This window comes from Neofelis nebulosa, chromosome 12, assembly GCF_028018385.1.
Source record: "Neofelis nebulosa isolate mNeoNeb1 chromosome 12, mNeoNeb1.pri, whole genome shotgun sequence".
NCBI lineage: Eukaryota > Metazoa > Chordata > Mammalia > Carnivora > Felidae > Neofelis > Neofelis nebulosa.
Window position 1 is genome coordinate 63,213,295 of NC_080793.1, and position 19,951 is coordinate 63,233,245.

At 32.5% G+C, this 19,951-nt stretch overlaps 1 protein-coding gene across 3 annotated transcripts in view; it reads left to right on the plus strand.

Annotated features, from left to right (window-relative positions):
* Positions 1-19,951, plus strand: part of KIAA2026 (KIAA2026 ortholog) — a 129,847-nt gene that overhangs the window by 84,458 nt on the left and 25,438 nt on the right. For 2 of the 3 annotated variants that reach the window (XM_058695429.1, XM_058695430.1), the window contains one exon: positions 5,148-5,237. The exons of the other annotated variant lie outside the window; for it this stretch is intronic. In XM_058695429.1, the coding sequence (XP_058551412.1) occupies positions 5,148-5,237 (90 nt within the window). The remainder of the gene's footprint in view (positions 1-5,147; positions 5,238-19,951) is intronic. 3 annotated transcript variants of the gene reach the window in all.

Consider the following 19,951-nt stretch of genomic DNA (forward strand, 5'->3'; position numbering starts at 1 on the left):
CACGTAGGACTTTAATTGTTGAACAAACGAACCTTTGATAGCTGCTGCACCATCGGAATGTCCTGATCTAACATCAAGGTTGTAAACCCTATTGTCAATATGAACTCTAAAATAGTATTGTGCTGTTATTCCTAGGGTAACTTGTTCCACTGATCAAGTTTTGGGATCAATAAGTGATGTAATACTTTTGACTATTTGGTCTAGATTTCAGACCCTCAGAGCTTGTTTATTCTCCGAGGTCACCCCAACTTAAATTGTCAGTCCATGTATTGTCCCTGTTGGTTGAATTGAGTTGATTTCTTTGGACTGGTTAATTAAAGGTCCCTAGGGTTTTTCATCTTATTATTATATTCCCGCCTCTTCACAGGAAGGTCAGTTTCATGGATTGGAAGTAAGAGACAGCAAAACCCTCATGTGACCATTCATACAAGTCCCTATTTAGAGAACAAATGATTATGCTACCTTTGCATGATCAGGATACCACAGCCATTTGTATCAGGATACTGCGGCCGTTTAACAAACGTCACTGGGCAGGCTGTACCTCTAATACTAGAAATGCTAGAGGTGATGTTTTTGGTATACAGGCGGGGTTTGTGTTTGAGTTCCTTTTACTTCTTTTAATGTTTCCTTAGTTGTGTGCCTGTGTTGGGTCAACAATTAGTTTGATAATTAGTTTATAGCTGGATTATTTTATCTTATTGTTAACTGTGTTATCTGCTCTGATATAAGTTTATGCAAGGACACATATTAGCATTGTTGCTTCTATTGTTAAATAGATTAACCCAGTGTTAAATTAGGAGTTGGTTGCATATTTTGGTATTAAGATGATTTTAACGCTTTCTTAATTGATGGCTGCCTTTAGGCCAATTATGGTTGTGTTTATACTTATTCTCTAAACAAGGTTGTATTTTTTTCTAAAAAGCTGTAACTTTTTAGATACATTTTAAATTTATATTAGAATTTTTAGGTTTTTAGGGAAGTTTAAAGTTGAACTAAGATTCTCTTCTGGGTACCAGCTATCACCAGGCTCCTTAGACTTTTCACCTCTACCTACAAATCTTCTCATTTATTTTGCAACATAGATGAGTTTATTCTACACAGGTTGTTTATAGGTAGCTTGTCTGGTTTGGGGAGGACTAGCTTAACTTCACTTTGTTAGGTTATTCTAGTTAATTAAGCAAAATGTACAAAGGGGTAATGTTTGCTGTTTAGTATTTTTAATTTTTCTTTCATTGTTCCCTTACACTACTTTCTTTATAGCACCAATTTAAATTTCTCTATCCTATACTTGTAAGAATTTATTAAATGTTTTGGTTGTTTCATGTTAGTTGAGTTTTTGGTTGTTTTGGCTAGCTTTGGTTCAAGATGATCATTTGATGTGAAATCTTCTGGGTGTAAGCCAGATGCTTTAAGCTACATCTTGGTTTATCCGTGCATACTTTCCAGTATGCTTACCTTGGTATGACTTATCTCCTCTTGTGTTTTTGTTATTTGAATAAGTTGTCTTTAGGTTTATGTCACTTGAGAGTGACGGGTAGTGTGTGCTTTCTTCATGGCCCAATTCAATTAAGCTCTCTATTCTTAATTTACTACTAAATCCTCCTTTAGTTCTCAGTTTCATAAGAATTTTCATAGGGAATTGTGTTTTTACGTAGAAAATGTAGCCCATTTCTTCCTACCTCATGAGTTACACCTTGACCTAACTTTTTGATATATGATAGTTGTTATTACTTTTCTTTCTTTGTAGGGTTTGCTGAAGATGGCAATATATAGACTGAATTGGCAAGGGGTACTGAGGTATATTGGGGTTTATTGATTACAGAACAGGCTCCTCTAGAGAGATATAAAGCACCCATAGTGGGGTATCTAATCCCAGTTTGGGCCTTACCTATAGTGTAACAGGAGGAATTAAAGTCATTTTTGTGACTTATTTTTATATTAATTGTAGCTTTTTACAGCCTAGTTAAGATTTAACTTTAGTGCAGGGTTCTCTTTAACACACTTTACACCCTAAGTCTATTAATTTGGGTTAATCATATGACCACCATGGCTGGCGCAAAATTTACCAACCCTGTTTAATATAGCTTAGTCTAACTTTCGTTCATGGCTTAATTTTTAAGCCTAATTTTTAAGCTTAATTTTTAAGTCTAATTTTCGTTCATGGCTGTATCCTGTGGGGTTGTGGTTAAAGAAGGTATTATGAGCCACATTTTAGTGTGTTTGATACCTGCTCCTTTTGATCACTGGTGATTTAGAGGGCATTTTCACCGGGGTGCTAAGACTTGCATGTGTAATCTTTTTAACAACTAGTGGAAAGGCTAGGACCAAACCTTTGTGTTTATGGAGTCTGACGACTCATCTAGGCATTTTCAGTGTCTTGCTTTACTCAATAAGCTATACTAACAGGTTTATGTTGATTTGGATTTGAGTTTATCAGTTGATTTTTATGGTACTTGTTTAGTGAAAATTAACTGTTCAAGAAGAAAGAGAGCTCAGGACTATGTATCCTAGTGTATTATATGGGAATTTGATGTTTGAGCCTTATATTTGGATGTGCATTTAGTCTTGTTTGGGGGGTTTGGCAAGAAGATAATAAATACGTTTATCTATTAGAGGGTTACAGGGGACTTGGGGGTAAGGGGAGTTTGGTTAAGCTAGTTGTTCATTATGAACTCTGTAGTACCAGAATGTTTCAGAAGCCATGAAGATTTGGAATTCTTAATCATTTAGAACCTTACTGCTCAAAAGTATGATCTGTATGTAGCCCATACCTGGAAACTTGTTAGAAATGCAGAATCTCAGGTCCCACCTCAGACCCATTAAATCAAAAACTTCATTTTAACAAGATTCCCAGGTGATTCTTATGCACATTAAAGTCTGAGAAGCATTGATTTTTGTATACAACTTACTAAGCTGGTAAGCCACTTCGAAGTACTATTTTAATATATTCATAATATTCATAGTTTGACTTCAAAACTGTGTTCCTTTAAATGGAATATTAAGTATTTGTTGATTCCTATGAACTGAAAGATTTTAAGTTTCTTAGAGTGTGTCTGGTTGTCGGGGTGCATGTTTTCATTGTTACTGTAAGTTTCTACAAACTATACATGCAAAATGTACCCTTATTCCTTGTATAATGAGACACCTAAGATGCAGGTGAAAATTCCTCTGTGCTTTGCCATGTGTGCAAATGAGAAATCTGTGCTGTGATATTAACCACCGCACAAAGTTCAGTGAAAAGGCATGTAACCCATCTGTAAGCTCTGGGGCAAATTTGACATGTTAGTCAGAATAGCAGATTTTACAATGGGAAGTTTAGTTACCACTGAGTGAGTAGTTACTAAAAACCTGGTGTAGGGCCAACAATGAAGCTTTATAAATGGAATAGAAGTTGAAGACATTATCAAATTTTAGAGGCACTCACATAGTTGTCCAGTCCACTGCCTATTAGCATTTCTTCCAGGACTCTAGATTTGGCAAATGGGAATGTGTAGTTTATAATAAAATATTAGCAGCACTGTCCTACTACATCATTGTGTTTTATACCCTTGAAATTATTTGAGTTACTTAAATGCATATTTTCTCTTCATCGTCAGTTCTGTGTTTGAAAGTATGTAGGCATTTCTAATAATAATTGTTAATACTAATTATAATTTATAATATGTGTGATTTTTTCTTAGTCTGTTAGATTTAACTATATTGCCATTTAGGTAGATCAAGGGCATATCAGTGATTTCATATGGCTTAACCTAATAATGAAGTTTAAAGGGGTCCTACTTTCCCATTTTTGTCACAGTTATCACTAGGAATAATCTTGTTGTAACCCACTTTTCTTTTGTTGTTGTTGTTTTTTGGTTTTTTTTTTTTTTTTACAAAAAATATGCCTTTTAGGAAAACAGTATCCTTACACAGAAACTAATGAATGTAGCAAATTTGGGCTGATAAAAACTTATGGTGAATTAATAGCTTTATAAGTGTAGTATTTTTTAAAAAATTATCATGCAGTATAAACATTACAAGACTTTCATTAACCTAAAACTTTTCCTCTTTAGTTGCAGTTGTTTTAGAAACATTTCTTTTTTATAATAGATTTTTTAAAATATGGGCTTAAATTATTTTAGGGAAAAGTTAAATATATTGGGAAAAACTCAGTATAATTTTACAAGAACTAAAATGTAGTTACTAATATTTTTGCTGACACTTCACTGTTTTTTACTTATTTTTTAATGTTTATTTATTTTTGAGAGAGAGAGGCGCAAAATGCAGGCGGGGGAGGAGCAGAGAGAGGGAGACACAGAATCCAAGCAGGATCCAGGCTCTGAGCTGTCAGAACAGAGCCTAATGCGGGGCTTGAATTCATGACCTAAGCTGAAGTCGGACACTTAACCTACTGAGCCACCCAGGTGTCCCAGACACTTCACTGTTTAAAGCTTTTAGTAGTTAAGCCAAACTAGTTTGATTATTCATAACTAAAAACCAATTATTTTGGCCATTTGTCAACATTACCAAGGTGAAGTAAAATTATATTTCCATATAATTATGAAAAGAAATAGATGCTGTCTATGGAGATGATTTTATTAAAGACTACAAGATCATATTAAGAATGTGTACTTAATGTCATTTACTTCTTTGAATATATGTATTACATATAGTGGAAATCCTTTCTTGGCAGTCCCAAACATAATACAATTAGTTTGATCATATAGTTAGCAAACTAAAGCAAAGGTATAATGACATTTCTCCAGGGATGCATTTATTCATCAACTAGGATACTGCCTGATAAAGCATTTCTTAAAGGTGATTCAGTAATTTGTGAATTATAGGGTGAGTTTCCAGATCTTTGTCATTCTGGGCTGAAAGTTGATAACGTTAAGAAAGTACCTGGATTATAAAGCAAGCTGAGAACAGAGGGGTGTGGTATGAAACCACCAGGGTTGAAATTTCAGTTATTTTTATGCTATGCCTGAAGTTCATACATTATAACAAGTGATATATTTTAAAATATAAACTGTGGGATTTTTTTTGCTTTTTACTATTACAAATACAAATAATTGTGAATTTAGTGTATGTTAAATCAACTTCTGTTACCACATTTTGGGTGTTTTATATTATGTGTTATCAAGCTGTGTTTTTGTGTTTTATTTTAGCTTATTTGCACTAATCTTGATGAACTCAGGGAATTAATCACAAAAATCGAGAATGAACTCAAAGATCTGGAAAACAGTAGAAAAAAATCGGTAGGTGTTGATCCAAAAGTTCTATCTATTATTTTTAGCATTAAAATTTATTCCTGCTTTTTTCTAAAGCTTTCTTTTTTAATCTTGTTTTTCTGGGTTACATAAAAATTTGCAATGAAAAATAGAAACATTGTTCCTTTTATTTCTTCTGTGTGGTCTAGTTTTCATTTTTCATAGAGAAAAATGGTACCAGGGCAAGTAAATTAAATTTTGTTTGCCTGGTTTATATCAGGTATAGTTTTAGAATATTTCCCAATATACTGGTTGGTTGTTTGCTGACTGGTAGTTTTTAGGGTAACGCTTGCCTTGCAGATATTCTTAATTAATAATTATATGCTTTTAATGGAAGTTTATTGCTTATTAACATAAAAATTTTAATTAACTGTGACATAAATAATATATAAATTGTTTAATCCTGCCCCAGATGTTTTTGAAGCATACTTACCAGTATGTCTTTTAAAACACCTTTATCAGTTAAAGTCTTTTTTAAACTTTATATATTCTAAATTCACAATTTTACCTTCATTTTTTATAATTCTTGAGAGAATATAAAGAAAAGAATATTCACTCAACACTTGGTAAAATACTCATTTATGTTATTTATTAAATCAGTGATACTTGCTTAACTGGCATTAATAGTTCAGTGATATTACATATTTGAAACACAGTTATACACCAGTAAATGTGAAGGCTTTAAGCATTGGAGAAAATCAATCATTATTTTAAAAATACCTTTTTTTTATGGCTTAGGAATGCCATGAAGCCACTTTTAGGTGTTTGCTCAGAACCTGTTAATCTAGAATTATGTATAAAATAAGGATAGTGATACATACAGCAAAGCTTCATATCAGCAGATTTGTAGTAGTCATTTTATATGCTGTTTAGGAGAAACATATTGGTAGCACTCTGAAGGGAGGAGACTTAAATGCCATTAAAGGACAACCTTCTGAGGTTATTTAACAGAGGCATAAAACAGCCATAAGCATTCAGAAGTTTCAAGTGATACCTCTGAGAATATCGATATAATCTAAGAGATAGGATAATGTTCATAGTGATAGCTATTAATTAACAAAAAAACATTATGTTCAGTATACAATCTGAGAATGTGGAAAACTGTTATTTTTAGAAATATTTCTATTAAAAATGGTTTAGACCCTTATTAGATTCTTATGTGTTCGTGTGTGTGTGTGTGTGTATACACGTGTGTGTGTGTGTGTGTGTGTGTGTTTACACATACACACTTTGGTATATGAGTAGTTGATGTGAAACACCAGGTGTTTTTTCAAACAACATTTGTATTAAAATATTTTCTCAGCAAAGTTATTTTTAATATATCTGATGTTATATGATCATAAAGGACTAATTCTGTTCTTTAATAGGAGGAATAGTCTTTTAATCAGGGTGTTATCTATAGTTTTTGTAGAAGCTGTTAATTTTTAGTGAGTTGTCTGTTCTTCATGAGTCTAAATAGAATTCTGTTAAGTAAATTTGCTAATTGTTTTTTATGCTATGGTTAAACATAATGTATGCCTCTTAACTTGTTCCCATATTATAAATTAGGGTGTTGTTTTCAATAAATAGTTTTATGTATAACTGATTTATGTACTTACTTACAGCATGCATTGTAAGAGAAAAAGACTTCTGCAAGTATCCTAGAGTTTTCTGTAAAGCCATCCACCTCACTTCCATTAGTGGTAGGAGGTATATGCATATTGCCTTCCTTTACAGGAACAAGTAGAAGGGTAAAAGAAAGTATAGATTACAAATATTTGACGTTGTAGTCTGTGGAGGCAGGTTTATCAGATAGTTTTAGGTTACATACAGGGTTTAATTTTTAAATTTTGTGACTCTAAATTTTTAACTTGTTTATGACTCATAATATTTGCATATTAGTTTTAAAATATGTTTTCTGCTCTTCAAGAAATAGAAATTCTTGGGACTGTACTTAGTAGGGATAATCTTACTGAGATTACTAACATAAGAGCTATTTCCCTTTAAACTGCCTAAAAGGTTGTTTTCATGTGAAATGGCCACACAGCATAAAGGTAACAATAGACCATAAAAGTTTACATATTATTATCTGTCATTCCTTATTTTTCTATACAAGCTATTATTGAGTATGGTAGATGTTAGTTATAGGAACTAACCTTATTGAATGTTTATGTTAATATTAAATATCAATTTATTTGGCATCATTTTGGAATAAGATGTTTCACTGAACTGCATTTTCTAGGTAACTGAAACCTGAACTTTAGGACTAAATTCCTTCCTTCCTTTCTTTTTAATTTCTTATTTTAATCATTTAATGAGAAACTTCCCTGCCTCCTTGTACTATATTCAACAAAATTTTAACACTTTTTGATGATTCAAGGATCATAATGAATATCCATAATTATACTGATACCCTAAAAGTGTATTGATACCAATAACTCTAAACATTTACCAAAAGACCTTTATGTTATATATTTTGAAGGTGTGTGTTTGTATTTTTGCTTTTGTTATCTTTTCTTGGTCAACCTGTTGTTTCTTGTGTTTGTCCATGTACTTGCCTTAGCTAATATACTGTGAATTACAAAGGAAGTAACAATATTTATAAGAATTGGACTTGTAGTAAGGACCTGAGAGACTTTCTTAATAATGAGAAATGCATGAAGTTGGTGATGGTGGTAGCCATTTTCACTGATTCCTTGCCTGTGGACTTCCTTCACTATTGCCAGACAAATAGAGTATTAATTTTGATCTTCATAAGATATCACTGTCAAAACTAAAATAGTATTTAGAGTCAAAACAATTCTGTTACTCATCAGCTTTTATATCTATAATGCTCCAGTAACAAAGAGGATTTATTCCATATAGACATTTATTTGTCATAAGCCATTTTTAAAAACAGAAATATTTATGTGATAGAGGATTTAATATGGATTCATACAAACACCTCACTTCTTTAGAGGATTTCTTCTCTGCAGAGCCTCTTCAGATAGTTTATAATCTTTTAAAAATCTGGATCGTTTACTCATTCTTGTAAGGCAGCTAATTCTATTTATAGTTAATAATGTAAGGAGAAAAAATGCTTTCATTTTCTTGAGTTTGTCTGAGCACACTTGATACCATTACTTCAATTTTGGAAGCAACTTTCAACATCCTTTAGATCGTGCAGTGTTATACCTAATTATTTACCTGAGATTTGTTTAAAGTGAGACATCTGGTTGAGATAAATAGAAGTATATAGTTTGACAGTTTTTAAATTTTGTTTTCCTCATTATTGTTTAGATCATAGGATTCTTCAGTGAGCTAAAGGAGAAAATCATAACATTTTATTTTTATTTTGTGTTTTTAGTCAAGAGATAAAATTCACATTGTCTATTTGGAAATTATATTTTTATCTTATTTAATTTTTAAATATTTATTTATTTAGAGAGAGAGAGGAAGAAGGGGAGGGGCAGAGAGAGCAAGGGAGAGAGAGAATTCCAAGCAGGCTCCATGCTGTCAGTGCAGAGCCTGACGCGCACAAGGCTCAAACCCACAAACCCTGAGATCATGACCTGAACCAAAATCAAGAGTTGGATGCTCAACCAACTGAGCCACCCAGGTGCCCCAGAAAATATCTTTTTAGATTGAGGAAATGTATTAGTTTTCCAGAAAGATAGAGCTCAGATATTGATAAATTTGCCTGATCCTGTTGTATTTGAAATATATTAGTATTGCTTTCAGTCAAAATTCTAAACAGTCAAAATTGGAAAATTTTGCCAGGCTGATATCAGAAGTGGTTATATTTTGCGTTTTCATCTGACCTTTTTCTCTTTTTCATATCTCCCTAATTTCCTTATGTTTTAGATCATAATTTAGATTTTCAAAGAGGTTTCAACCTAGTTTTCTTCAATAAGGAAAGATCCCTATAGAAACTCGGTGTAAGGAAAAGTGTGAACAATTTGGCAAAAAAAAAAAAAAATTTTTTTATAAGAAAAGAAACCTTGTCTGGATTATATAGTGATGAATGATAGCCTTATCAATATAGAGAAACTAAAATTTAAAATACAAGACTTTTTTTTTTTCTTTTCTAATATATCTTTTAGTAGTTAAGTAACTCAACACTTAGGATAAATATCATGATCAATATATAAGAAAAGCTATAAAACTGCCTTGCTATTTGAGCCTGTAATCCTGTTTGTAATTTAACTTTTACTTTCCCCATTTCATGCCCTATCTCCAAAAGCAATTTACACAATAGTGTGTTGAGCAGACTACCTCTAATAGTGGAAATTTGGAAAAAGCCTATATGTCCAACAGTAGGAAGATGTCTAACCAAACAGTATTAACACAGTAGTGTATCATAAAGCTAGTAAAATAAAATATTTGTAGGTCATTGTTACTACATGGAAATAATTTGTGAAATGTTAAGTTTTTTAAATATATAAAATGATATGTGACTAATGATTATAACATATAAAAAGACATGTTAAGAATTGGAAAGGAATTCAAGTAGTGAATAAAATTAATCTTTATTATGTTAAGATAATTTAAATTCATCATACAATAATAATATTTCTCTTGCCTGGCCAAAGGGTGTACATTAGCAAGACCAAACGTTAGAGAAATTAGAAGCTTTGATCAGAGATGGTGACACCCCTTTTTTGATCACAGAGTTCTGTATAAGCCACTGGTTATCAACCAGAGATGATTCCTCTCCCCACCTGGGAGACTTTTGGCAATGTCTAAAGACATTTTTGGTTGTTGAAGAGGTGGTACTGGCACTTAATGGATAGAGGCCTGTGATGCTGCTAAAAATATCCTACATTATAATGATCCTATAATGCATGTGATAATCTCCCACAATAAAAAATTATCTGGCTTCAAATGTCATTTGTGTGGAAATTGCAAAACCCCAGCATAAGCCTGTATTTGCTAAGGGCCCTATTCCCTTGCTTTGTCTGCTGCTGCCAACTTATTATGGAGAGAAAATAAGTTGATGTTTTGAAAGTTAGGTAGAAATCAATGGAATCATATACTCGCTCCCATAATTGAGAGTACTTTTAGTAGACCATATACTTCTAATTCAGACTCACATTTGGTGAAACTTGTGAATGTTAGTATTAACATTTACCCTTTATAGTTCATCAGATAGTTAAAAAAGATTCTTGACCTTAGCTTCATATCCAGATGTTTTCAATTTATTATGATTTATGATCTGTTTCAAGTATATTCACCATTTACCTTTACCTTCCTTTATATAGGAAATGAAGAAATTACAAATAACATGATTGTATATGTATTTTCTTTATTCAGTTTTAGAAAGATGCTGTAATATATTCTTAAAAAGTGAAGATACAGTAAGGAGTAGAAACAGATAAATAGAAAAATATAGTCAAATTATGTTTAAAAGTTATGTGACTTTATACGGGACCCCCAAAACATAATTGCATGTAGTATAGCCTTAATATGCAGCCAAGGGTTATTATATTTTAATCTCACTTTCTAACACCTGTAACAGAAATTCTATTATAATGGAAGATTATGGGATTTTTCCCTCCTCTCTGTATTCTATATCCATGTGCTCACAGTGAAGCATCAAATCATAATTATTTTATAACCAGCTGTTGAGAGTGCATAATCTGTTTTACTAGAGTGTAAAGAATATTAGATACCTTCAGAGTCCTGAATATGCCCTAATTAACTTTATTTAATGGCTTTTCCTGTAGATATGGTTGCAATAATCTCTAAATTGTCCTTAAAATTAATTATACTTAAATTTTTACAATTACATCATTATATATATCATTTTCTTATTCTAGATTTTCTGGTAAACTATTGGTTAACAAAACTGAAAACTATCTCAGCTGTGGTGGGGGAATCACGTCTTTAGTCATATGTAAAGCTTTTAAAAAATTAAAACAACCTTTTGGGGGCGCTTAGATGGCTCAGGTGGTTAAGCATCCAACTCTTGAATTTGGCTCAGGTCATGATCTCACAATTCTTGAGATCAAGCCTCCTCTCAGGCTCTGCACTGACAGTGTGGAGCCTGCTTGGGATTTTCTCTCTCCCTCTCCGCCTCACCCACATGTGTGTGTGCTCTCTCTCAAAATAAATAAACATTTTTGAAAAAAATAAAACAACCTTCTGGAAGGCCTGTGCAACAGATAAAATAAGTTTCTGTATGTATCTTAGTTATAGGTTCAAGTCTTATTCATAAGGCTTGTATTTCCTTACTGTCATCTGTGTGCTATGCATACTACCAGGAACTTGGGTAGGGGTCCAGAGATTAAAACATAGTCCTTATCCTTAAAGAATCCACTTACAGAGTTTAAGATTTTATTCCCAACCCTGAGGATAAATTTTTAATTTTAAACAGGGTTAGTTGAGCTAGCTTCTGTCCTTTTATGAAAGACTTAATCTTTTCTTTTCAAGCAGTGTTAATTCAGAAGTCACCAAACACTCCAGACACCTGCTTACTTCCCTTGTTTGAGAGTATAGTGGCGAGATAGAAAACATATGTGTTTTATGAACAATCAGATGGTAATTGACATGCTCAAAATAATAGAAAAGAAAGTTAGATGACAGGAAATATGAACCAGAGCAATATTTGGTAAGACAAAGCTTTAATCAACTAATTACTGAATTATCTAAGAATGCATTATCCATATTTATATCTATCGTGAATCTTGTTCTTTGGGTATTTTTTTTTTTGACCTTTAATAACTACTCAACCTAGAACTGGATTTTAACCCCTGTTAATAGAGCTCACTGTTTCTACTTAATTACAGTTTGGCATAGTTTTAATCCCATTAGGGAAACTTTCATAAAAACAATTACTTGAAAACCCCTTTTCTTCAAAAGAAAGTTGCAATTAAAAGGGAAAAGGGTTATTTTGTATTTTTATATCAGGCAGATAATTGAAGTGAGCTTCAAAGGAAGAGTTGAACTAAGTTACAGATTCTTCTATAGCTAGAGCTTCATAGTGTGGCTTAAACCCTTCTCAATTAACATATCACACACAGATATAACTAACATTTATATGTCAAATAAGTTTCAAAGCACCAACTAAATTTGTATTAGCTGTTTAATAGTTACTACGTTCCACTGACAAAAGTTGTGGAAAATTGAATTGAAATCTTTGGGGTGATTAAGGCACCCCTCCATAAGCTTCACATCATTCCAACTTTTTATATTACAGAAGATATTGAACTCTTTGGAGAGACCCCAAAATTTAAAGATAGAATAGTTGAATGCATTTTGTGAATTGGTAAAAAATATAAAAAAAAAAAAAAACAAAAAAAACCTGAGAGAATTGAACAGTAATAGAACTTCCCTACCATTTTACCAGACTTTAGGAAAAGAAAAAAATGATACATTGCATATTAAAGAAAGATCAACTCAGAATCTGCAGAGAGTAGAAAGGAGCCTGCATAGAGGGTGTAGAGTGCACAAAAGAAACAAACCAAAAAACAGACTCTTAACTATAGGAGACCAAACAGATGGTTACCAGAGAGAGAGGTAGGTAGAGGGGATGGGTGAAAGAGGTGAAGGGGATTAAGAGTACACTTCTTTTGGGGCACCTGGGTGGCTCAGGTGGTTGAGCATCCGACTTCGGCTCAGGTCATGATCTCACGGCTCGTGGCTTTGAGCCCTGCATCGGGCTCTGTGCTGACAGCTTGGACCCTCGAGACTGCTTCAGATTCTGTGTCTCCCTCTCTCTCTACCCGTTCTTCAAAAATAAATAAACATTTTTTAAAAAGTACACTTGATGAGCATGTGAGTAATATGTGGGACTGTTGAACCACTATTTTGTACACCTGAAACTAATATAAAGTATGTTAATTACACTGGAATTAAAATTATTTTTAATATAGAAAAAGGCTTACCTGTAAATACTTTTTAAACAATATGTGATGCTAACAAGTAGTAGTAGGTGCTTTTAATTAGGACAAGAGCAATTTAAGGCAGGTTTATTGACAGTAGCATGAAACACTGACAGGCAATTAGAAAAACCTGTAAGAGTATGTCTTGGTAGTCCAAAAATATAGTCAATAATCATTTGATGTAGAAATACAGATCATAGAGAAATGTGAACAGTCCCTGAGAGTAATTGTATTAAAATGTAACACAATAATTTGTTTATGATGATTCAAGTCATCAAGAGTTAAATTATATTCATTGTGTGTTCAGAAAATCTAGAAGACATATTTCCCTCAATTAAAAAATCTTTTGCATCTGAGCAGAAAACCTCAGTTAAATAAGAAATTTACTTATGTAGTTTGAATACTTTTTGTAGGCCCACTCTGTGCTAGGCATTGTGATAGAACCTGAGAAAGTAAAAATAAGTAGGTTACTGTCCTTGCTCTTCAGATAGTCCCAATCTTCATGTCACTTATGTGGAATTTTTTTATGCTCTGATGATACCAAATGTAGCATTGCTTAGTGATTCAGACTGTGCAGTGAATTGCTTGAGAACCCACCTTTCTGATATATCAGGTATAGATTGATCAAATTTTATCAATTTATTTGCTACCACCAATTTACTTTTGAAAAAGGTCAAATTCAGATACTCAACCTGTGGTTGATTTCCAATCCAGAATTTGTTCTTCTTTGTAAATGAAAGTGGTTATATACCATCTGTACATATATATTGTTAGATTTTCTTCCCCAGTAGTAGTAATTACCTGACTAGGAATATGATCTGTTACCCAGTTTTCCTCTCTACAAAACTAAATGCCATTGAAATTTGCAGTAAATTTTCAGCATTGATGCAATTGTTTGTTTTCATGCTTTCTAGTTAAATGCTATTATGGATATATAATGGGCATGTTGTATATGTTGTTCAGTGTGAGATGCCTTTAAAATAAAGTACAAATGCTTTTCTGTTAAATTAGTCTGTAAAAAAATTTTTTTTAATGTTTATTTATTTTGAGAGACAGAGACAGAGCGTGAGTGGGGAAGGGGCAGAGAGAGAGGGAGACACAGAATCTGAAGCAGGCTGCAGGCTCTGAGCTGTCAGCACAGAGCCCGATGCGGTGCTCAAACCCACGAACTGTGAGATCATGCCCTGAGACAAAGTCGGACACTTAACCCGACTGAGCCACCCAGGTGCCCCTTTTTCTGTTAAATTAGTCTTAGGTGAAAATGGATGAGAGAAAATACTAGCATGAGATAGTTCATATTAGAACCTCTGGCAGTGTTAATACCTTTTAACTTTTCTGATGTTAATATGCATATATTTCACTATACTGTCAAACTAGCACTTTTCCAAGGGACTGTATACCAAAAAGGTGAATGTAATACTTTACCCCTAAAACTGTGAGTATGCAGGAATACATGAGTATGATGATAGTTTATTTAGGTAAGCAATAAGAAAAAGTAAATACTACCTTTTCATTTAATATTATTTAGACTAAGGAGAATGCCAAATAATTGGTTTATTAATATACTTAATTATAGTTAATTTGATTTGTGCTGTGTTTTTATACATAGGAGTTGAAATTATTTACAAGTTACCTTCAGATACTGCTAGTGATTTTAAATGAGACACCTTTGTGTACAGTTAGCTTTTCTCAAAGTTATTTGCATTTTATTTGAAAAGCTCGATATATTATTTAATCCCTTTCCCAATCCTTTGTCACAATTTATGTGACAAGAGCCAAGCCTGTAACAAAAAAATATTTTGTCATATGGTCCAGTTTCTGTGATCTAACATTTATAAATAAAGGAGTATAGAAAAATAGAAAAATAGTATTGATGTTTTTGTTATATACATCTTGTTTTTTTACTGTTCTTAACACATTAGTACCTTCTCAATTTATAAAAGCATTCTTTGTATATTTATATATGATTTTATTTTTTTCTTCATATAGCTGTCAACAGCTATTTTGTTTACATATAATGTTATAAGAAAATCTATATAAGTAATAGGATGATTTGTGTAAACAAGTTACTTTCACCTAAGTTTAACATTCAAAGCATCTACAATTATTAAAATGTGTAAAATACATCCATGATGATGAGACATGTAAGGAACCTAGAATTTACTTGTTTTCCTTTTGTTCTTCTTTTAGGTGTCCAATGTCTCCAGCATCAGTAGATTGCCAACTCCCTGTCCTTGCAACACCCCAGCCAGCATTATGCTGGTTCTGTCATACCCATCCCTGATTACTGCAGCAGAATGGAATCGTTCTTTAGTTGTAAGGTAAGTTTCCCTCCCCACTCATTTCACACACATAGACTCAGCTTTTCATTTTATAATATTGTGTAGTTTTGTAAGTTTTTTTTCAAGTTTCTTTTCCTGTATGGTTCCTTAGGTTATTAATGTATCTTATTCAGAAACTTATAAAACTGCATAATATAATAAAAGTTTTATCTTGTAACCATAGACCAGGTTCTTTTTGTAGTAATCCCTATGAGGTTATAATACCTCCATTGTTTGACATTTGGGGCATCTCATGGAAAGGGAGCTGGCAATCTGCAGCTGCTGTGGACATTGGATGAGAAGTATTGAAAGGTAAGCTTCAGATTTAGACCATATTAAATGCCTTTGGCTCTATGGTGTATGCTTGAAATTCATACTTTATGTTAAACTTTATATTAGATTCATAAAAGAAAAATATTACTCTCCTCTTTTAACGTGACCTTCAGTAAATGTTTGCATTATTAAGTTCACATAATACATTGGGATTATCTTACAAGATAGTTTTTATCCCTGAAAATAGAATTCTAATATTGAATGAAGTATTAAATGAAAATAATATTAAATGAAAAACAGTTTATTCTTCCCCCTTTTCACATACCTGTTTATAAAAAGTGTTAGGACTACATTTATGTACATAAAGCTTATAAAATATTTTTTTATTAGAGAAATAGTTATAACACTGTTTCACAAATGACCTCTTACTAGTCCTTCTATACCTACTGTCTTTATTTTCAATTCTGTGTTGATATCTACAGATAAAGATTGTAAGAACCTTTCTGATTTTTATTACATCCATGTTCTCTCTTAAGTGTTTGAAGATGAGGAATTTGCTGTTTTCTGTGTTTTTTAGTCCAGTTTTAAACTTTAGAACAGTATAATTTTAAGTAATATTGTAAATAAACTAAATTTTATAGATTTTAATTTTTGCATTACAGAGACACCTACGTGTAAAGATAGGTACTTAGGTAATACAGTCTCGTATTCTTTAGGAATTGTCTGTATGTAGGCCAAGTGGGACAGCATTGTGTGGAAGAAGGGATTTTAACATTCAGAAGAGCTAGAATTCTAGCTGAAAGTCTGCCTCTGTCTACAGGCACTTCCCTGTGTTTCACTGAGTCTATGTTCTCGTCCTTCCCTTTAGCTTTAATAATTTCATCCTAGAAGAAACGCAGTAGTTGTTCTCAGTTTTGCCTTTTTGTATATGTAAATAAAGCTGATCAGTCAGAAAAGCTATTGCTAGCTTTTAGTTAACGACCTGATTTAAATTCGGGAAATATTTGATTTTATATAAATTTTTACATTAGACCCAAGTTAAGGCAGATGGTAGCCATCTCTAACTTCTTTTAAAAATTCGTAACTTTTTTCTCTTTATATTAGTTTCATTGTATACTGTGACACTCCAAGACCACCACTAGGTAGGAGGGGACACGTTATATTAATTCCATTTGGTTTTTATTGACCAAAGAAGATGGTAAATGAAACAGGCAGTGTGAGTTTCTTTTTTACTGTCAAGTTGTTAAATCACCTTACCTAAAATACCAGTCCCAGTGCAGTGATTCTGAACTTTTTTAAATGTGTATCCCCTTTTGGTAAACATAAAAACTGTGGACACACATACCCCATGGCAGGATATAGTGATATCCTTTATTGAGGTCATTGTATTCTTTACATGTATCTTCTAGTTTTTATCACTCTTTCTATAATTTCTTTTATGAGAATAATAGACTTTTTGTTTTCCAAATATATAATAATTAAATATGCATTTTTAAATAATGAAATACCATACCATCACTACCCCAAGTTGAGAATATACAATATTAAAAAAGGGGAAGAAGGCCAAAAAACATATATAAAGTTAGAAAGCTATAGGCATTTTCAAACAGGTCAGCAGATAAGACAGAATTATATGAAAGTTAGAATTCTATTCTCTGATTAATATTTATGATCCCTTCTCTGTATATATAGTTGGATAGTTCAGTAATATATTTTCTGGACATTAGATTAATTAAAATTTAGTAATCAAAATCAAAAGATAAAATTCTCCTGATCTTTTTTAATGTCTTTTCTACAAAAATTAATGCTATAATTTAATAGAGACACAAACACAGCTGACAAATGTCTTAAAATAATGACATTCAGCTACACAGATTCCTATTCCTTTGCCTCATCTACCTAGTCTCAAGGTCCCACAATACTGCTCGCCCTTCTACATTCCCCACACCATCACCACTACACTAATCCAGATAGAAGCCATACTACCCAGGTTCATTCTGCATCTGCCATTCTTTCCCCATATAACCCTCAGTTACAAAAACTTCAGAATGCCTGGTGCTCTCGGGGTGCCTGGGTGGCTCAGTCAGTTAAACGTCTGATTTTAGCTCAGGTAATGATCTCGTGATTCCTAAGTTTGAGCCCCATGCCAGGCTCTGTGCTGACAGCTCAGAGCCTGGAGCCTGCTTCGGATTCTGTGTCTCCCTCTCTGCCTCTCTCTCTCTCTCTCTTTCTCTGTCTCTCAAAACTAAATAAAAATTATAAAGAAAAATTGAAAGAAAAAAAGAGAATGCCTGGTGCTCTCTAGTCTTTTAACACTTCTCCAATTAAGTATACCACAAAGATGATAGTCTCCCTGAACCTTCATTACTCATGCCTTTCGTCTTTCTGCCTCTATTCTTACCATTTCATTTTTGAGCCAAGTAGTAGTTAAAAAGTTGAGAAATAATGCTGTTGTATGCCCTGTTAAAGAAAAAAAAAAAAAAAGAATCTCTACCTTTTTTTTTTTTTTTTAACTGAGAGTACTACCTCATTCCACAAAGGATTTAGGGTGACTGTCTGTCATCTGCCTTTTCATCTTCCTCATTTACCTCTCCCTAGATAAAAGTATTGTTTATTGTTTAATAGTTTTGTTTTCATGGGTTAGAATAAGCACTTTATACTATCTTCTAACCCCTTTTTTTTTTTTTTGAGAAAATAAACTTTTGAGATATAACTTACTGTTGAGTCCTTTGAGAAAGCATTTGACAAGAAGAAAAGTCTGTCTAGTTTATTATATGAAATATAATTGATATAATATATCATATAAATGATTGATACAATTGATATAATAATGATTGATATAATATATAAACAATATATGAAATAATTACTTTCCTTGAAATTTTTTCACAATACTCTGATTTGTCATGCCATTAAAAAGATAAGGGTTAATCATTGAGCCTAGGTTCCATACTCATTATGTGCACACATGTAATCCCAAATCTTCCTACTCTTCTAATAAACAATTCCCTTCCAAGGTATAAAAACCTCAGAAACAAAAATGTACTTGTTTATTTCTACATGAATAAATATTCTGTTGGAGTAGGAACTACACTATTCATCATTTATGTTTGTGACTAAAATTTCACATACATAGATAAATTTCACATTTCAGTAAGTGGCTGAAATGTTGACGGTTATATATATATATAGTAGTGCTGTTTAAACAGAACCCTACTATCTTGTAAAATATCTTGTAAACCCTAATATCTTGTAAAAATGAAACTGTACCTATTAAATAAGTCCCCATTTTCCTTCCCACCCACCCCTCACAACCGCCATTCTACTTTGTCTATATATATACCATTTTATATATATATATATATAAAATTGGGAAATTTATGCACAGATTCAGAATACATTTTGCTTTAGGAAGTGGTTATTTTTCTGCCGTAGTGTTCTACATATGTGGTAAATTAACTCAATAGTTGCTATGAGATGAAGTCTAATTTTTGCATGTTAATTGTGATCCACAATATATATAGTTGTGTATTTTTTGTTACAAAAGAAAAAAATGAGTGGTCTATATGGTATATGAATTATATCTCAACAAAAAAAAAGAAATACCACATGGTTATAGAGCAGCAAATGATGAAGATGGTAGTGATGATGATGATGATGAAGATGGTGATGGTGATAGGTATACACTAACATTGTGGAAAAGGGGGGAGTTGGCTACCTAACGATATAACTTCTGTAACCTTATTGTTCCTATGGTATTTGAATAATTTTATGGGTACTGGTGAAGTGTATCTTTACTAATGGTTTTTATAACCTATGTCATTGAATTTATGCAATACAGCTCTTAAGAGTAGACATGTAGAGTAGAGTGATGTAGTAGAGTAGAGTGATGTAGTTCTAAGAACTTGTACTTCAACATAAGGTAGATCTGGATTCAAGTCATAGGACCTTAAACAAGTCATTTAATCTCTCAGCTTTAGTTTCATTTGTTAAGTGAGACTAAAAAGGCACATACATTAGAAAGGTTTTCATAACACTAAAGTACATGTGTACTCTCATGCTCATTCAACCCCTCCATTCTTTCCCCTCCTTCTCTTCCTCACTTTCCTCCTCCTTTTCCCTCCCTCCTTTTCCCTTCTAGATAGAGATACAGATAGATAGAAATAGAGATAGATATATGAGTTAAATACTTTGGATAATACTTAACAAATGGAGAGGGGGCGTCAGTAATTATTAACTCAGTGTAGCTGTAGCATTATAGTGTTGA